The sequence below is a fragment of the Humulus lupulus genome, chromosome 7 (genome assembly GCF_963169125.1).
Source record: "Humulus lupulus chromosome 7, drHumLupu1.1, whole genome shotgun sequence".
NCBI classification, from domain to species: Eukaryota; Viridiplantae; Streptophyta; class Magnoliopsida; order Rosales; family Cannabaceae; genus Humulus; species Humulus lupulus.
Genome location: NC_084799.1, coordinates 22,886,096 through 22,904,124, shown reverse-complemented (window position 1 = coordinate 22,904,124; position 18,029 = coordinate 22,886,096). Strand labels below are relative to the sequence as shown.

The 18,029-nt window shown below is 34.2% G+C and overlaps 1 protein-coding gene and 2 long non-coding RNA genes across 3 annotated transcripts; all 3 read right to left on the bottom strand.

Annotated features, from left to right (window-relative positions):
• Window positions 1-5,393: 5,393 nt before the first annotated feature.
• Window positions 5,394-6,229, bottom strand: LOC133789502 (uncharacterized). The gene is made up of 4 exons (XR_009873584.1): window positions 6,064-6,229; window positions 5,769-5,984; window positions 5,604-5,696; window positions 5,394-5,518 (listed from the first exon to the last, which is right to left on the bottom strand). It is a non-coding gene; the product is annotated as an uncharacterized LOC133789502 (long non-coding RNA).
• Window positions 6,230-6,560: 331 nt separating this feature from the next.
• On the bottom strand, window positions 6,561-10,322 carry LOC133791487 (uncharacterized). The gene is made up of 4 exons (XM_062229412.1): window positions 8,126-10,322; window positions 7,786-7,975; window positions 6,985-7,672; window positions 6,561-6,578 (listed from the first exon to the last, which is right to left on the bottom strand). Exons 1-4 carry the CDS (start codon window positions 10,320-10,322, stop codon window positions 6,561-6,563), a joined length of 3,093 nt encoding a protein of 1,030 aa, XP_062085396.1.
• A 322-nt stretch (window positions 10,323-10,644) lies between these two features.
• Window positions 10,645-15,402, bottom strand: LOC133790939 (uncharacterized). Its single transcript, XR_009874090.1, has 4 exons — window positions 15,269-15,402; window positions 15,093-15,139; window positions 12,885-12,957; window positions 10,645-11,355 (listed from the first exon to the last, which is right to left on the bottom strand). It is a non-coding gene; the product is annotated as an uncharacterized LOC133790939 (long non-coding RNA).
• Between the last annotated feature and the right edge of the window lie 2,627 nt (window positions 15,403-18,029).

Below are 18,029 nucleotides of genomic sequence, written 5' to 3'. Positions count from 1 at the left end.
CCGCGGCAATGTCGGGCGTAAGGAAGTACTCTTGATGGTACTTCCCCACGTTGGAGATGTGAGTGGTGTCGGACAGAAAAGTGCGTCCAGTCTCCTGATGGCAGAAATGAAAGAACCCCGTACCATCTTGGTTGGGGTTGGACTTGAGGTCGAACAGGAAATTGACCTCATGAGGCGAAGGAGCTGGCCATTTCTTGAGCTTGTAGAGGATATAGAGCGCGACCATCATCCTATACCCATTCCGGGTGATTTGAAAAGGGGCCACCCCAAAGTAGTTTGCCACCCCTTGGAAGAATGAATGAAGAGGCAAGGTGGCACCAGCCTCGATATGGTATCTCGACCAGGCGCTATAAGACACCCCTGGCAGGTTGGCTCGCTGGTCGATGGAAGGTCTGACCAGGGTCACCCCCGTCAGATTGTATTTGTTTAAATAGTTGGCGATCATTCGAATGGTCACCGAACTTGGAGAAACGGCGTGCCACTCAACAGCCGGCTGGTTAGCATGCCGAGGACGGGCGCGCCTCTGAACTTTGGTTTCAGGGGAAAATTCCCATCGACCACTGGTCGAGGGGGCATCAGCAGAAGGCTGACTTGGAGAGTTGAGGTTGCGTCTTTTTCTAGCTTTGGTTTTTGTTCTGGCCATTTTCTGATAGGAAACTGGTGGAGGATTTGGGCTAGGACGAGAAAAGGGGATTTCTGGGACCAACGTAGATGGATTCTCTTCGCCTTCGAGCAATTGGGCCAAAAGATCATATTCAATAGGTCTTTCTCCCCCCCAAGGGTCTTGCATATGAACTGCCAACAGACAATGGAGGAGATAAGACACAATCCGCGAGGTAGGGTGGAGATTGGGATAACGTTGCTCGTGCCTAAATAACTAGCAACATCCTAATCCTACGCTAAGTTCAACATGGGTAGTTTGAAAGACGGATAAAAACAAAAAGGAAAGTAAACTGTTTTCTGAAAAGAGAACTTTTTTCGACTCCTGAGGGGTGGGAAAAAATTTCGGTTTTTTCACCTAGCTAAAAGGATGAATCTTTTGTCAACCTAACGTCCCAAACTAGAGATCCTAACTATCAAACTATAGTCTTAACCTATGCAAAGCATAAAAATGCACGTTACCAAGCGCTAGACGGTTTATACCAAAAAACCCTTAAAACCCTATTCAAGAACACAGAGCACAGAAATGGCATGCATGGCGTAGTAGAAAGCTCAAAAGAACGAAGTTCTTACCTGGGCAAGAATGGAGATTCGGAGAAAGATGGAAACTTGAACCGGAAGACCGGCGGCAGAAGGTCGGACTGGTTTTCGAAGCTCTGAACTCTGGTGCAAGTTCTTGAAGATATTGGCAAAGGTGATGGGTAAAAATTTCTTAAAAGAGAAGAAATGCCTACTTATAGGGATCGAAGGGACAGCCAAAAGGCAGTAATCATCACTTCCCACTTTCAAAACGTGGGGAAGTATACAAGCCGTCAGATTTCCTTTTTGGAAACCGAAAAGGCTTGATTAGACATAATTATATCACGGTTTTCGAAAATGCACGGGGATTCTGACAAACATCATGGGAAGGTGAACGGTTGTTCCCTTAAGTTTCTTTATTGCTGGTCGCACTAAACAAACTTGGGGGGCAAATGTTATCCCAAAAATCAGAAGTGAATGGCATGGCAGGCATTAATTACACGTGGCTGACACCTGGCAGAATCTGTGTTCGACTATCGACCAGGAAGATATTCGGTATCATGCGATTGGTCTCTTCATACGACCAGCCTGGTCGTATGCACATAATATGCGGAGGAAATCTTAGGCAGTTATGATGGAATCCGAAATTATCTCCCATGATTTCCTGAGTATCCGATTATTTAGGAAATAATATTTGTAACAAATCAATGTAAATCTTTCCTGAGCTTATAAATAGAAGAAGAGGGCTCAAGGAAGAGGATCCTTTTTTCTTTTCTGACTTCCAGATCACTTGAGATTAGAGTTATCAAATTAGTCATATTGTATTGTTCTTCAGAGGTTGGTGAAACTCATTGAACCATAGTTCTTTGATCACTCCTTTGGATCTTACATCAATAACAATCTAAGTGGACGTAGGTTATTACCAGATCCTGGGGCCGAACCACTATAAAATCTTGTGTTCTTATTATTTTCGTCATCATGTTCTTTTCAACGCATTCATCCACGTCAAGCGTATTTTGACTCCGTGTCAGTTGCCCAAAATCAAGGTCAACACATATTATTCCAAGCTTCGACAAATTTGCTTTCTTCATCATAATCATATATGCAGTTACTGAAATCTTTTGAAAATTCTCTAAACTTCTCAAACACACTGTTAAGATGTTTGGCCACATTTTGATATATGTGCCAAATACACAAGCAATGATATGTTTTTGGCCATTATGAAGATAGTTCTTTAGCCATAGCAACATCTTGATCAGTAAGAATTGTCTTTGGCTTCTTCCTAGACATTGCTGTGGCAAAAGTATCATATAACCACATAATGTTTCAGCAGTTTCATCATATAAGAGTGTAGTCCCAAAAACAAATGTTTGTTTATGATTATTTACTCCAAGAAACATAGCAAAAGGTCTTCCTTCTTGGTTTTTCCGATATGTAGCATCAAAACTAATAACATCACCAAAATGAAAGTACGATGTTATCATAGCAGTATCTGCCCAAAAAATATTGGTTATTAAATCATCTACAACAATGTGTATAGCATCAAAAAAAGTTTGGATCTTTTGATTGCATGCACTGAAGATATTCTAAAACACCACCTGTTTCTCCTAGTCTCATTTGGATCATCCGTTTAGTCTGTAAATAATTCTTACAATCAAGTGGAATCATACCAAGATTTTCTCGTCCACCGGCTCTCCTTGCCATTAATTCACAACTTTCTTTTGGAGTGATCCCCGAACGGTCAGCCATATCGATTTTAGCTACATGAGCAACAGTCATTCTTCTATGTGATCTATGCAAATGACTCTTATTAGGACTCGATGTTACCTGAGTATGTTCTGCAACAAACTCAATTACACGATAATTATCAGTTTGACGAGAAGTAACTTTCATTCTTGCTAAACACCCAAATCTTGTCTCAGCTCTATGATACTTTACATTCATATCTCGTCTATCTCTTCTGCTGTATCCTTCACAAGAACAACAAAACATTCTATCTATCATTCTACCATCTTGATCTTTTTGTCCTTTACTTCTACGAATACTAAATCCAACCTTAAAAGCATAGGAATTGTAAAAATTATATGCTTCTTCTTCACTTCCAAATTCCATATCTATTTTTGGTATTTCTTCATCTAAAATTTTAGAATGAATTATCTCTATTCTTTCCTTAGCTTCAATATCTTTTCTACCTTCAAAGTCTAACTTTCGACATGACTGATACTCTTCTAAATTATCACATTCCATAATCTTTAATAAAATAATCTGCAAATATAAGTATGTTGAAAAATAAATGATACATTCTCAAAGCAGTCAAATAATATTCAAACAAAATAACAAAGAATGCAAAACCATACCCGTAGATGAAAACCGTATTTGACTCTATTTCAATTAACTATTGTTGTCTCTTGACAGTACTAATTCCTGTAAGTGATATGATTATGTATCAAAATTGTATTATTCTCAATAAAAAAAATAAAAAATTGTATTCATTAAGTTTATAAATACATATATAAATATTGTTTATATTGATTTAAGTACTAATATAATACACATGTATCTAGAAGAGATATCACTAAAATCTAAAACTAAAAAAACTTAACCGAAAACTATATAAGCTACAATTGTAATTATTTTTATATATATAAATAGGTCATATATATTGTTTGTGTCCACCAATGAAATAAAAATGAAACAAAAAAACTCAGAATGTAATGGAAACAAAAATAGAAAGTATTGCATATATAGAGTCATATTTAAACTAAAAAACTGGAGAACTTACCGTGGGAAAAAAAATGTGTTCTTCAAAGCTTGGAAAAAAATAGTTTAATAAATAAATTGGCAGTGCAGTTGCATATGTACATATAAACAAAAATAGTAAGACATATAAACAAAAATAGTAAGACAGTTGACTATATTAGAAGTAATTGATTAAATGAAAAAAAAAAATACAAAATGAAACAGAAAGTAATGGATGATAACTAACCGCAACTGAGTGTTAGGTTTTATTAGAGAAATCATTAAATAATTTGTCACAAAATCATTGTTGGACACACAATGGTACACAAAGTGGACTGAGGATCCTCATCCGAAATTTGGGTGCAAATAATTCACACGTGCACAATATAACATAAATACATATAAAAAAAATCAAACGTGCGTGCAATATGATCAGGTTCAAACATATATATACGTGTATATAAACATTCTTCTGTGTTATATCACACTATAAACATATTCGTCCAACATCTTCTCAGCGATTAGCAATTAGAAGTGGTGGTGTACGGCGCAGGTACTAACGTAATCACTACAGGAAAAAGGGGTTTTAGCGACGACTTAAGTCGTCGCTAATTCCCAAAATCTAGTCGCTAATTCTTTTAGCGACGACCTTGTCGTCGCTATTTGTCGTCGCTAATTGCTGGTCGCTAATTGGTTTTAATTAGCGACGAAATGAAAAATGTCGTCGCTATTTCCTTTTAGCGACGACATGTGGTCGCTAAAAGATCCACTTTTTCGTCGCTGTTAGTTTGGAATGTGCTCTGATTTTTGAAATTATTTGGGTATTTAGCGACGATATTTTGCCTTTTTTGCGACAACATGTTGTCGCTAAAAGTCTTTTTTTTTTTTATACCTAAAGAACTATTATATATACTTAAAAAAAATGTCATTATTCAATATATATACTAACACATTTTTTTGCTAAAAGATTTGAAATAAAAGAGAAATTTAATCATGCACAAAATTATATTTTTACTATAAATATTTATATAACAAAGTACTACCATAGTAAAATTAAAATACATAAATATAAATATTTTTAACTAGGTGTTGTAGGATCGGCACCAGGACCTTGCTAAGAAGATCCAGATCCCGAGACTCCACCAATCCTAGCCAAGTGCTCCTCTATGGCTCGGAGTCGCTCCCTCACCTCTTGCATGTCTTGTGCGGTAGGAGGTGGTTGGGCTGGTTGAGGTACCTCAGCCGCTTCACAATTCGCCCTCGTGCGAATCCTACGACCAAGACCCGGCTGATAGCCTCGACGACGTCCAAAGATCGTCTCAACAAGAATAATGTCATCATCTTCTCTCGGGATAGTACTCGAGGCAGAGGCGCTCGTAGATGATTGTGACTGCAGAGTGTCACGTATCTCTATCATTGTATCACACAATTTTCAAGAATATTAGAATTTACAACACAATAAAGTAAGAACATCATAAAATATAAATTTACATACATAGTTATCTTTTGCTGCCTTGCTCACCCAACCTTCCCCGTCTATATACTTAGTCGCCATCCAAATCTCTGGAACCCCAGCAAGACACCCAGTTTGTAAATCACGCTACAATACAAGAAGTTTGAAAAAAATTAAGAAAAAAAATCATTATAAAAAAACATAAATAAAAATTATGTAAAAAAGAAAGTACCTTCTTGTAACGAAGGGCTGGCGTAGACTGTGAACCCTGCACGCTTCTCTGTTTTTGTTTTGCACGGTTCGCAGAGTTAGTCTCAGAACGCCTCTGCAAAGAACTTGTGTTAACCATATGTTAAATTAACAAAAATAAATTAAAAAATAATATTTTTGTGAATACCTTCACTTCAGGGCGATCAAAATACTGGAGCGCCTTCTGCCATTTCTCCACCACCAAAACATCAGGAGGATGTGCTCGACCATTCTTTTTTAAATGAGTGGACAAGTCATTCTTCCACTCCGAGTAACGATCAGCGCACGACTGTTGAATGCCCAAAAGAATGCCGGGGAGGTTCTCTGAGGCATATCGACTTCGACCAATGTCGAATAAATCATCCTGAATAAAAAATATAAAATAAATTAGCTAGATTTAATATTAAAGTGAACCCAATAAAAAAATTATAGAAATAAATTACCTCTAGACGAGGAAGTATGCGATCTCTAACTTCGCTGGGTACTTTATCCCATCGGTCGTAGTCGGGATCGGCATATTGTCGAATGAGAATGCCGATCTCTCTAGAGAAATGTTGGGAATAATTACCAATTTCTTTGTAAGTCTTCCCTCGAACATCCCACTACAGTGGTAGTGGTCTACCTAATGCAACTCTAGCTTCTCGAGTTGAAAACCCCTTGTTGATGCCGCGCCTTTTCGTTTTAGTCGTCACTATTGTTTCTCAAATACATATAATTATTATATACACATAAATAAATTAATTCAATATATTCATCCAAAAAAAATAATTGCATGTGTTACCTCTCTCACAATCAGCCTGTATCTGCGTTGGATCTGGAGGAGGATTTGCCCCACCATCCCCTCCGTGATGTTGCATAACCGCAGAAGACATATCTAAGAAAATTGATGATATATATGCATTGATAAATTTGTACAATCAAATTTAAATATTATAAAATTTCAATACATTTGAACAATCTTTCAATGTAAAAATAATATAAGCTTCACTATAATATTCACTATCACCGAAAATAATATAGATTGCTGACATTTAAGATTCATGTGAGGTATTCTAGACACTTTATTTATCACCGAAAATTAAGAATATATATTTCTAACAGTTAAACTCAACATACCAACGAATAATGATATAATGATATATATGGTTATCCATAAATAATAAGTGCAAGCAATCTTTGAATGCAAAAATTACAACTTAATCATCACTATAATATTCATTATCACTATCATTCTCATTTTCTTCTACATTATCTTCTTCTAAGTCCATCTCTTCCTCTTCCTCTTCCTCTTCATCGACCATCTCCTCTTCCTCTTCATCAACCATTTCCTCTTCCTCTTCCTCTTCATCTTCCTCTTGATCAACAGGAGTATCTACATTGACAACATATGGCGATTGATCTCTACGGCAAAAATTGATTTCAGGCAACGGACCAAGATCGACAAACAATTGGAAATCAGATGATATTGTGTCATGCATAACATCTATTTCAATGGGATCCAACTGTTCATCAGTTGCTGGGGTGTCCCACACATTTCTATGATGAACTTCTTCAACAATTTTCCAATCCCGGTCATTTTTCAAATCATCAAGATAGAAAATTTGTTTTGCCTGAGTTGCCAAGATAAACTTGTCATCTTTGTACCACTCGAACTTAGTAAATATACTGGTTATATTATTTTCATGCTTCATCCTACTCTTGGTAGGATCTGTATCAAACCATTTACACTTAAATAATACAACAGAACAACCAGCAAGGTATGACATCACTATAACCTCTTCTAATTGCCCGTAGAAATTTTTGTTGTCTACTCCGGGTACTAAGACACCACTGTTTTGAGTTTTCAAATTTTTATCTCTATCATAACACAAAAATCGAACTCCATTGACAATACACCCAGTGTATGAAGAAACAAGATTAGAGGAGCCGCTTGCTAAGGAGAATAACTCTTCAGAAGCTTCTGCAGATCCTGCTTGTCGAAGATTGTAAAGCTTATTGTAAAACCACATGGGGAACTCCTTTTTCTGTAATTGATCTAGGTTTTCAACACCACTAGATAAAAGGATCTACTTGTGCTCTCTACACATATAAAATATGAAAGACTTAAAAAATTTGAAAGATAAATGGAAGAGTAGATATATTGTTAGTGTGATCAAAGTACTTACTGAATATATGGGAGAATCTCAATGCAATTGTTGAGAATGTACCACTCAGCAGTTTTTTTAAGTTCATCGTCCAAAGTTGTTAGTGTCTTCTTACCGATCGGACGACCTTGAGATTGAAACACAGACAACTTCTTTAGTGATGGAATTGCATCAACATTTCTATCTGGACGATTAAACCTTGTTTCCACCCCTTTGAAATACATAGAACAGAATGTCAATGCTTCATCAGCGACATAACCCTCAGCTATGGACCCCTTAGGACGAGCTTTATTACGCACATAATGTTTCAATTTTTTCATGTATCTCTCAAAGGGATACATCCACCTCATGTGTACTGGACCTCCATTTATTGCTTCTTGAGGCAAATGTATCATTAGGTGAACCATAACATCAAAAAACGCTGGCGGAAAAATGATTTCTAGTCCGCAAAGAATTTCAACAATTGATGTTTTCACTTTCTCCAAATCAGAAACAATCAGAGTTCTAGCACAAATAATCTTGAAGAAAGTGCACAAGTCAATAATGGTCTTGGCAATTGGTTTTTCTAGGAATGAATGAACACCAATTGGAAAAAGACGTTGCAATATGACATGACAATCGTGGGATTTCAATCCAGTAATCTTATTGTCATTTTCAATCACATTCTTCCTTAGATTAGATGCAAACCCATCTGGAAATTTGACTGATTTCAAAAATCGACAAAACTTATGCCGATTTTCAGGAATAAATGTGTATTTCGCTGCTGGCTTTTCCATTCGACCATTTACCATTCTCAGATGCAATTCTGGCCTTATCTTCATCTTCTCCAAATCTACTCTAGCGCTAACTGTATCTTTGGTCTTATTTTCCAACCCGACTATTGTGCCAACTAAGCTGTCGCATACATTTTTCTCAACATGCATGACGTCTAGGTTATGTCGCAACTTCATATTGGCCCAATATGGGAGCTCAAAGAAAATGCTTTTTTTACGCCAACGAACTTGCTCTTTTGTGCGTTTCCTTTTTTGTCCACCGTAGCTAACATGCTTACCAGGAAGAGATTCAGGCATAAAATTCATTTGTGTGAAAATAGCTTCAGTGCTAAATTCCTCTGGAGGTGGTCTTTTCTCAACTGAACCATATAACTTCTTCTTTTTTCTAATTTGGTGTCCCATTGGTAAAAAATGTCTGTGACCGTAAAATGCAACCTTATTTTGCAAACGAACTGATGGTGTTGATACATTGCAAGTAGGACAAGCAGTGTAACCTTGACCACTCCATCCAGAAAGACTACTCCTCGCTGGAAAATCATTTATAGTCCACAATAAAACTGCTCGAAGCTTAAAAAAACTACCATCAACAACATCCCGAGTCTGAACACCGTTCACCCATAATTCCTTCAACTCATCAACCAATGGCCTTAAGAAAACATCAAAATCTTTTCCAGGTGAATGTGGACCAGGAATTAATAAAGTCAACATAAAGTTAGTCTCTTTCATGCATAACCACGGTGGCAAGTTGTAAGTCGTTAACACAACCGGCCACATGCTATAAGACAAACTCATATTTCCAAAAGGATTGAATCCATCAGCAGCCAATCCAAGGCGCACATTCCTAGGTTCCATTGCAAACGCTGGATTGCTACGATCAAAATCCTTCCATGCTTTCCCATCTGCAGGATGACGCATGATACCATCTTCTTTAACACGCCCTTCATGATGCCATCTCATATGTTGAGAAATGTGCTTTGATGCATATTTTCGCATCAACCGAGGGGTCAATGGAAAATAACGCATAACTTTTTGGGGCACTTTCTTCCCCTTGGTATTTTTATCCACCCAACGATCCTCCCCACAAATTGGACACTTGTGTTTTCCAGCATTTTCCTTCCAAAACAATGCACAATCATGCTTACAAACATGGATTGACTCGTAACCCAAACCCAATTTCCTCATCAACCTCTTCGCCGCATAATGTGACTTTGGTATCTTATTTGGAGATGGGAATGCATCTTCTAACAACTCCAAGATTCCATCAAAAATTTTGTTAGGAATTTTCCCCAACACTTTGAAATGCATCAACTTAGCTACGAAATTCAAAGATGTGTATTTTTCACACCCTGGGAATAACGGAGACTCCATCTCGGCAAATAAGTCATTATAGTATTGGCTAGTACCTCTGCATTCTGATGCTGGTGGTATCTCTTCATCAACCTCATTCTCATCATCTTCACAATTGTTAGGTTGTGCTATATCATTAAGAACATCCATCATGTCGTCCTCGTGACATTGGTGGACTACTCTATTGGTCGGTATTATTTCCTCCTCTCCATGCCAGTACCAATTTGTATAACTTCGTAGAAAACCATTCTCAAAAAGATGACTTTCTAGCACACCAATCGTTTGCAATTCGATATTAAGACACTTGTTACAAGGACACTTCACTAGTCCCCTTGTATCCACAAATTGTTGAGCTCTCTCAACAAATGCAAACGCTCCAGCAACATACTCATCAGAAAATTTATTTGAATTATTAATCCAAGTCTTGTTGATCGACATTCTATAGGACACTGCACAGTGTAAGAAATTATTATTTGAATTATTATTTTTTCAATGAATTATCATGTTTTACAAATAAATCATCAATAACTTATTAGATTAAAGTTTATTAATTAATAAATTAAGTGAGTAATTAATAATCAATTTAATTTCAATTTTAAATATAATTTAGTAATTACTTTTATTTGATTTAATTATTTGTTTTATTATACTTATTTTATTAATTATTACTTTTATTGGTTATTAAATTTAGTAAAAAATTTATAAGTTTATGCATATTGACCATTTATAAAATATTTATGAAAGAGAAAACCACAAAATGAATAACATAAATCTTATGGTTATTATTTATTGTATAATTTTATTGATTCACTCATTACTACTTTTTTCTTTCTATTTTTTTTTAATGAACGCAAATTGCTTGCTCAGAGTTGATGTATGGTACATATATACATAAATTTCCCTAAAAAAACACACACATGTACCATACATCTTAATTAGAAATATATCATATTTTTTCTTGGGTAAACCTGACTCCATATTTCTTGAGGAAAAATAGTTGCATCAAGAAAATTGATAGACTATTACAAAAGGATGGGAAGTAATTAAAGAAAAATAACATCACAAAGAGCAACAAATATACATATTATTATGAGAAACTCAAAACTTGTAAAAATAGTAAGACTTCTTTTTCTTGATAAAAAACAAATATACTATTTTAAATAGGACTAAATATGTGTAAATATCAATCTAGTTATAGGTAGCTATAGCTTAAACATATTGTATTAATTACATGGAATTGGATTAACCTCCACTTGACTCTATATTGGGTTCTCTTAGAACAACATATATTTTTCTACATACATTAAAGTTTTACAAAAATTCAGTTGAAACATGTATTCTCTTCAACTTATAGCACATAATGAAAAAAAAAACCAAAATAAACAATACTAAATATAGAGAATAAACACATTTGAAGAGTAAATACCTCAATAAATCAATCAAAATCCAAAGTCTTTTATTATAGAAAATCCTGCAAAACCAAGCTCCTGCTCAAATTACAATCAACAATTAATCCTGAAAATTAAAAATGTCGTGGTTAGTCAACAGAGTACAAATTAATAAAAAGAAGAGTAATGCAATAGTGATTTATTTTTGACAACAATTACAAGTGAAAATGACATAACTTGGTAAACTTGGGCACGATATTGTTACTTTTCAATTACTTGGAGATAATTGGCTTGGACATTTCCATGTAGTTTCCAAATTAATAGAAAAATCTATTGTCCATGCATGTATAGTCATAGATGATTATTTTTTCTAAAAAAATTCAGGGGGTACCCGTGTGCCCACTGATCCTTAAGATTCTTCAGTCATATATATATATATGTATATGTATATGTATATATGGGTTTGATCTTCGTCCTAGTTTAACTGCACCACTGGAATCTCTATCTCTAGCCAGTAAGTACTCTGTAACTATGACTTTTATTTAGCTTGGATTTTTAGTTCATGATCTGTTCACTAAAATGCTCCACTGGGTTTCTTTCTAAAAATGGATACAGCACCCATACTGGACTAGTCGCTGAGGTAATCGTTATCTTTCTTTTTGTCTGTACTGTCTTCTTTGCTACTGAACCCAATTTAACAAATTCAACCATTGTAGCTCAAAAACAAAAGCTCAGGGACTAAAATGAGTGTTCATGCATAGAGGGTATTGGTGCTAAAAACCAGAAACTAATAGATAGTTGTAATACATATTTAAAATCTAAATAGAAAAAAACTACTTTTTACTGATTTTTTTTTATTTCTTTCACTTTCTGTTACAAATTTTTTCTTTTCAAACAACTATTATGGCCTCTGTAACATCATCTCAGTCACATGGCGGCATCCATAAGAATTTCAAGCAAATCACCCTTAACCGTAATAATATATATATGTATATAATGTTGTTCTTATATATGTTATGATTATATGTTTCACTGATTTATATCCAACTCGGTGATATAATAATTGTTAGGGCTGTTGCATGAAATTCTAAGAACAGACACCAAGTCAAGAAAATCATGGGAACAGAAGGTATACCAATATATAATTTCTATGTCAATGAACTATCTTTGATTTTAATCATGAAGATTTTTGGTATGTTTTACATTCTTAAAAGCATTATTATAATAGCTCATATGCACTTTTATTTTTTCAGTAATATAATTTTATAGTAATAGATAGCCCTTCTTAACCTACTACGAATCTACTAGACTATATACAGAATCCTAAAGCAGTTTAACTCAATTCTCAGTTATCTATCTGTGATAAAAAAAAAAGATGCAGCTGAAATCAAAGCGAACTATATACTCTAAACTAATTTATTTTGTCTTTCTAGAAGGATTCAAAATAGCTATAATTATACAAAAGCAATGTTCAAGATACAGAATAAGTGTGAGTTTTACAAACTTAAATTTGTTGTGACTAAAAATAAGGTTTTTGTTTTTATTTTTAAAAGTGAAAATAAGCATTTTATAATATAGTGAAGAAACAAGTCGTTGAGTTAATAAGACAAACCTTTTGCCCGGAATTCATAATGAGTACACTGTCTTGCAGTTAATGTGTTGTTTGGTGCATGTACCAGAAGAACCTGGATTAAAGGAAAGGCAGAGAAAAATAATGAAGTTGTTGAGCTTCTGGGTGTGAATACAAAAGTGTTTTAGTGAAAAAGAGTTATAAATCAGTGAAAAAGACTGAATAGAACTTGTATTATTTATATAGAATAGATACAACTGAGTTCTGTTATAAACCAACAGAATATATATATGTCCAAGAAAGAGGCTGTTAAGATAGCTGAAAATACAGTTGAAATAAACTAATTTGCAGTTAAATACAAGCCTAACCATATGTACTAACAGCCCCCTCAAGTTGATAGGGACCAACCACCACTACTCTCCTTATTGTGGTGCCTAATATTTTTTATTGCCCAAAAAATTTGTACATGTTTTTAAATCACGGGTGATAAAAAATCACAGAAAGCAAAAGTTAATGTGAGATTATTATATCAACTTGCTTCATTTGGCCTCTGTTCTCTGGTGATCCTGTATGCAAGAGTGGAAGTAATTCAATGAAACTCACTATTTCATAGTTACTATTTGACAAGATAATTTGGTGTCTGTCAGATGAGGACTGAGGGGCCCAAACTTGTTATTTTTCATAGATAAAAGAGGATATTATTCTCAAATAACACACACATAGCTAGACCTAAAGAAAGGCTTGTTATTTTATTGTTTAGTGTTGTTTAACTTAGACAAAAAAAAAAAAAAAGAATAGCATTGAGTGAGTCTTTACTACTGGGCATCCAATCTTAGTAAAAATAGTGAATCCTTTCAAACTGGGTTTCTGTTAAAATTTGGTTCTCTTTCCCTGATTTACCAACACAGGGGTAAAACATAAAAGCATATGTCAATGGTTAAATCATCCAAATTTGGCCAATCTATTCCAACCCTTTATAATAGTTTGTTTGTATATGTAACAGGTTTAAATTATTAATGCTCACAAACCATACTTTAAATTGAAAACAACTGCTTTGCAGGATTAATTAAATTAGGGAGAGAGGGGCAAACAGTTCAATTTGCTTGCCATTGGCTTCCTAAAGCATTTGCTGGAACTTCCATAAACCATCAACATAAAGAGAACAAGATTTAAATTTCATATTTTAACATCAACAATAATACTGCAGTTTTGCTAACAAAAAAAAATGAAGCATAGTTATTTTTTTAAATGGACTTTTACTTTCTTCCCATTAATTTTCATATTCAGAACACAAAACATCTTTAACGCAGCAAAATGATCACCAAACAATGGGTTTAAGGATAAAGCAAAAAGAGTACGGTAAGTTGTAAAAGGGGTCCACTGATATTGCATATGTTGAGGTGCTGTCAATCAATATATGCATGCTCCTTGTAAATAACATCATGATGTTGTATACAAAATTTTTGAGATACTTGAAGACTGCCTCTGGATTGGTTATAAGAAAAATAGAAATAAAAAGGTGGCAGGGTAAAAAGATGTAGATTGGGCTGGTTCGATTGAAGATAGAAGAACTACATCAGTACATTGTTCTTTTGTTTGGAAAAAACTTGTAATGTGAAGAAGCAGTATATGGTGTCCAGCAGTAAAGCAGGAGCTGCCTTGAGAGCACATGCTCAAGGCACTAGTGAGTTGATGTGGCTGAAAAGATGTTGAAAGAGCTACAAACCACTAATGATGACCCAAGCACAACCTATTGAACAATTTTTCAACTTTGGTAAACTAATTAACCTCATATAAGTACAAAGCTTAATTCCCATGAAAAAGGGACAAATATTCTTAATCAAGGTAAGAATTGTAATATAATATAAAAAACTCTCAACCTATCAGAGATAAAAACCACAAAGGATGTCATGTATGGGAACCGACCTTTAAATTCCATTCGAAGCAACTTGGTCATTTATTACTGACTTTTGTATAAAGACCATTATTTACAATTTTTTTTGTATAAAATTGATTGATTCGGTCAATTACTTCCATGACATGTTAAATTATCATAATTTTATTTTCAGTACACTGCTAAACGATTAGAGTGGTCCATAAGAAAGAAAGAAGTAAAGCAACATATATAATATTTTGATAAGAATATACTTTATCTATATATATGTAATAGTAATAGCTAATTTTCTAATAGTAACAGAGAAATCAGTGTAAAAAGGCAAAAAGAACAAATGAGGGGAGTCAAGACATTACCCAAACAAGTCAAATACAGGTTTTGAAACATTGAAATAGAGAGATACCTGCAAAACAGAGAAGGAGTCGAGAGATACCTTCAGTCACAAAAGAATATATATATATATAAATTAACTAAACAATACTAATAATAAAAAACTAAATATTTATATATATATATATATAAATATATGTACCCATGGAGCTCAGAGGAACCGTCTCCGTCTCTGATGGTTCTCACAGTTGTCTCCGGCGGAGCTTGGAAGAGCCACAGATGGAGGATGCTCGAGAGGATGGGGGTTCTCACGGTTTGGGGTTGAGGTCTGAGAGAAGAGAGTGGGGTCTGAGAGGAGATGGGGGTTCTCACGGTTTGGGGTTGAGGTCTGAGAGAAGGGCTTCGGTCTGAGAGGGGAGAGAAAGGGGTTTGGGGTTGAGGTCTGAGAGAAAGGCTTCGGTCTGAGAGGGGAGAGAAAGGGGTTTGGGGTATATATGGGTCTGAGGGAAAAAAAACTGGGGAAAACAAAAAATTTGGTGGGGAAAACAAAAATTTGGTGGGCTTTTTTATTTGGGTTCGCGGTAAATAGGGTAGACGTGGGGAGTAAGTCTAAAAGTACATCTAGCGACGAAAATCGGAATGTCGTCGCTAGATGTGTCGTCGCTAGAACCCAATTTTCCTGTAGTGAATCTTCTTCTTCTTCTTTAACATTAAACGTTATATACAACTATTGTTCTTTATTCTTCTTTACTAGTACATGTCTTCTTCGTCTTTAAGAAATTTTATGTTTATATAATGTTCTTGATCTCTATAGGTAATAATTAATGTAGTCTTGATTATATATACCTACGTATATAAGTAGGCCAATATATTATACACAGTTTCCGAAATCGTCCATCATGTTTATTAATTATCATCTATTTTATTAATTTTTTTATGATTATCAGGAATAATTATATATATCGAAGTATATATATATATATTATCAAGAAAGGCCAAGATGAAGAAGGTGGGTGATAATGATGAAAATATGAATGAGAACCCAAGAAAGAAGATGAGGGCAGGTGATCATGATGCAACGGCGGAATTCATTCAGAAAATAAACAATAATCTTGATGATCCTAATGAGGCTGCAGAATGGAATGAAGTCAACCAAATTCTTTACTCCATGTAAGTGTGTGTACATATATATATATGTAGCTATATTTGATTGCATAAACATATAAATATAACTAATATATATATATCATATGCTGTTACGTTTGCTTTAAATAAATTAACATGCACAAATGGAACTTAAAAACTCCACAAAAGAAATTTGCTGTTAATTTAAATTCAGTATTAATAAAATCTCTCTTATGATGACTATGCTAAATTGGCTCCTTTATTCCTCTCTACGTATTATTTCTGATTTTTTATATAGCTAACAGCAAGAAATGTGTACATGCAGTGCTGACAAATTGTTATGTGAGAACCCGAAAAAGAAGATGATTGATATCAATCAGAAAGTGAGAAAGATGTTAAATGATACAATGGTGGTTATATATACATCCATTCAGAAAATAAGCAATAAGCTTGATCATCATAATAAGGCCCAATGGAATAAAGTCCACCAAATGCTTGCCTCCATGTAAGAGTGTCTATATATACATATAACATATAATTAATTAATATCATGATATGCTTTAATCTATTTATACATATTTATGCAGAGCCGTCAACAAATTGTTCACGGAAAATGGTAACCCAAGCGATAGGAGATATTTGATGGAATCCCTTAACGACAAATATGAGAGTGTTTTGAAACAGAGAATTTCACAAAGGGTAGTGAGCCAATCTTATTATTTTAATTTGTAATTTATATATATATATATATTTATATCATCAAACTCTATTATTTATTTTTTTCAGGTGGTTCCTTCAATTGAGGAAGTGAGATTTAAAAGCTCATTGCTGAAGGAAGTTGTGGAACAATGGTTGTTATTTGACATTTACAGAAGAAATCTAGAGATCATTTTTAAACCAGTGGAAGCAATTGGACGTATGCCTACAGTCACAAATGTTCTTCCTATGTCCTTGTATAAAATGTCAAAAATATGCTTCTGTAAAATGGTAGATAGTATACACATAACTTCCATGTATATGTTATAACAACATAATTCTATCATCATCATCATCATTATTATTATTATTATTTTCAGGTATGGGAAGAATTCCACACTCAAATCGACCACCTTTTAATTCAAAAGGTAAATATAATTATATCAATAGTATAAATTTTTTCATTAACTTCACATTACTTAATTATATATATAGTACTGTTATTATTGTTTTTATTTGGTTTTTGATAGTTTAATTAATTTTATTGTGTTATATATTTATAGGTTAATGAAGGGGCGTTTAGGGATGCTGATGACAGGCGCATGGATCATGAACGGATCAAACTTAGTCATTTCTATCATGAAATGAAGCATATACAAGAACATTGTTACCCCCTGCTAACAAGCACCTTTAGAAAATTAAAATTATTTAAAATAGTGCCATTATATTGATATATATATTCCAACTAGCTAGCTAGATCCATTTGAGGGATTTCTTTGGACCACTACTTAGGTCTTAACGTTTTAATTTCCTTTTGTGAGAGATGATCATGGATTTTAACTTTTGATGTTCATTTTAAAGCATTTTTGTGTTTAGAAGATTTCTAATTTTTATATGCGAATTAAGATGTATGCTATATCGTTATGTATATTTTGAGGATGTAAAATGACGAGTGTGTGGCTATCATGTAGTTATAGGAAAAAAAAAATTGTAAAAAAAAAAATTATATAAGGAAATGTTAGGATTGAGCATGAGTATGAACACTTTCCTGAAGCAACAATTATGTTATAACAGAATCTGTTATTCTTTTTTATTAGTTGTCTTAGTCTGTTATGTAACTAATTCGGTTGTAACAAATTCTC

Bases quoted from the DNA above. Each gene is read 5' to 3' on its own strand.
- LOC133791487 (XM_062229412.1), bottom strand. From the start codon at position 10,322: ATGTCGATCAACAAGACTTGGATTAATAATTCAAATAAATTTTCTGAT. The intron at 7,976-8,125 runs GTCCAGTACACA...TGTATTTCAAAG, and splicing joins TCAAGAAGCAATAAATGGAG to GGGTGGAAACAAGGTTTAAT. The intron at 7,673-7,785 runs GTAAGTACTTTG...CCTTTTATCTAG, and splicing joins GAGATTCTCCCATATATTCA to TGGTGTTGAAAACCTAGATC.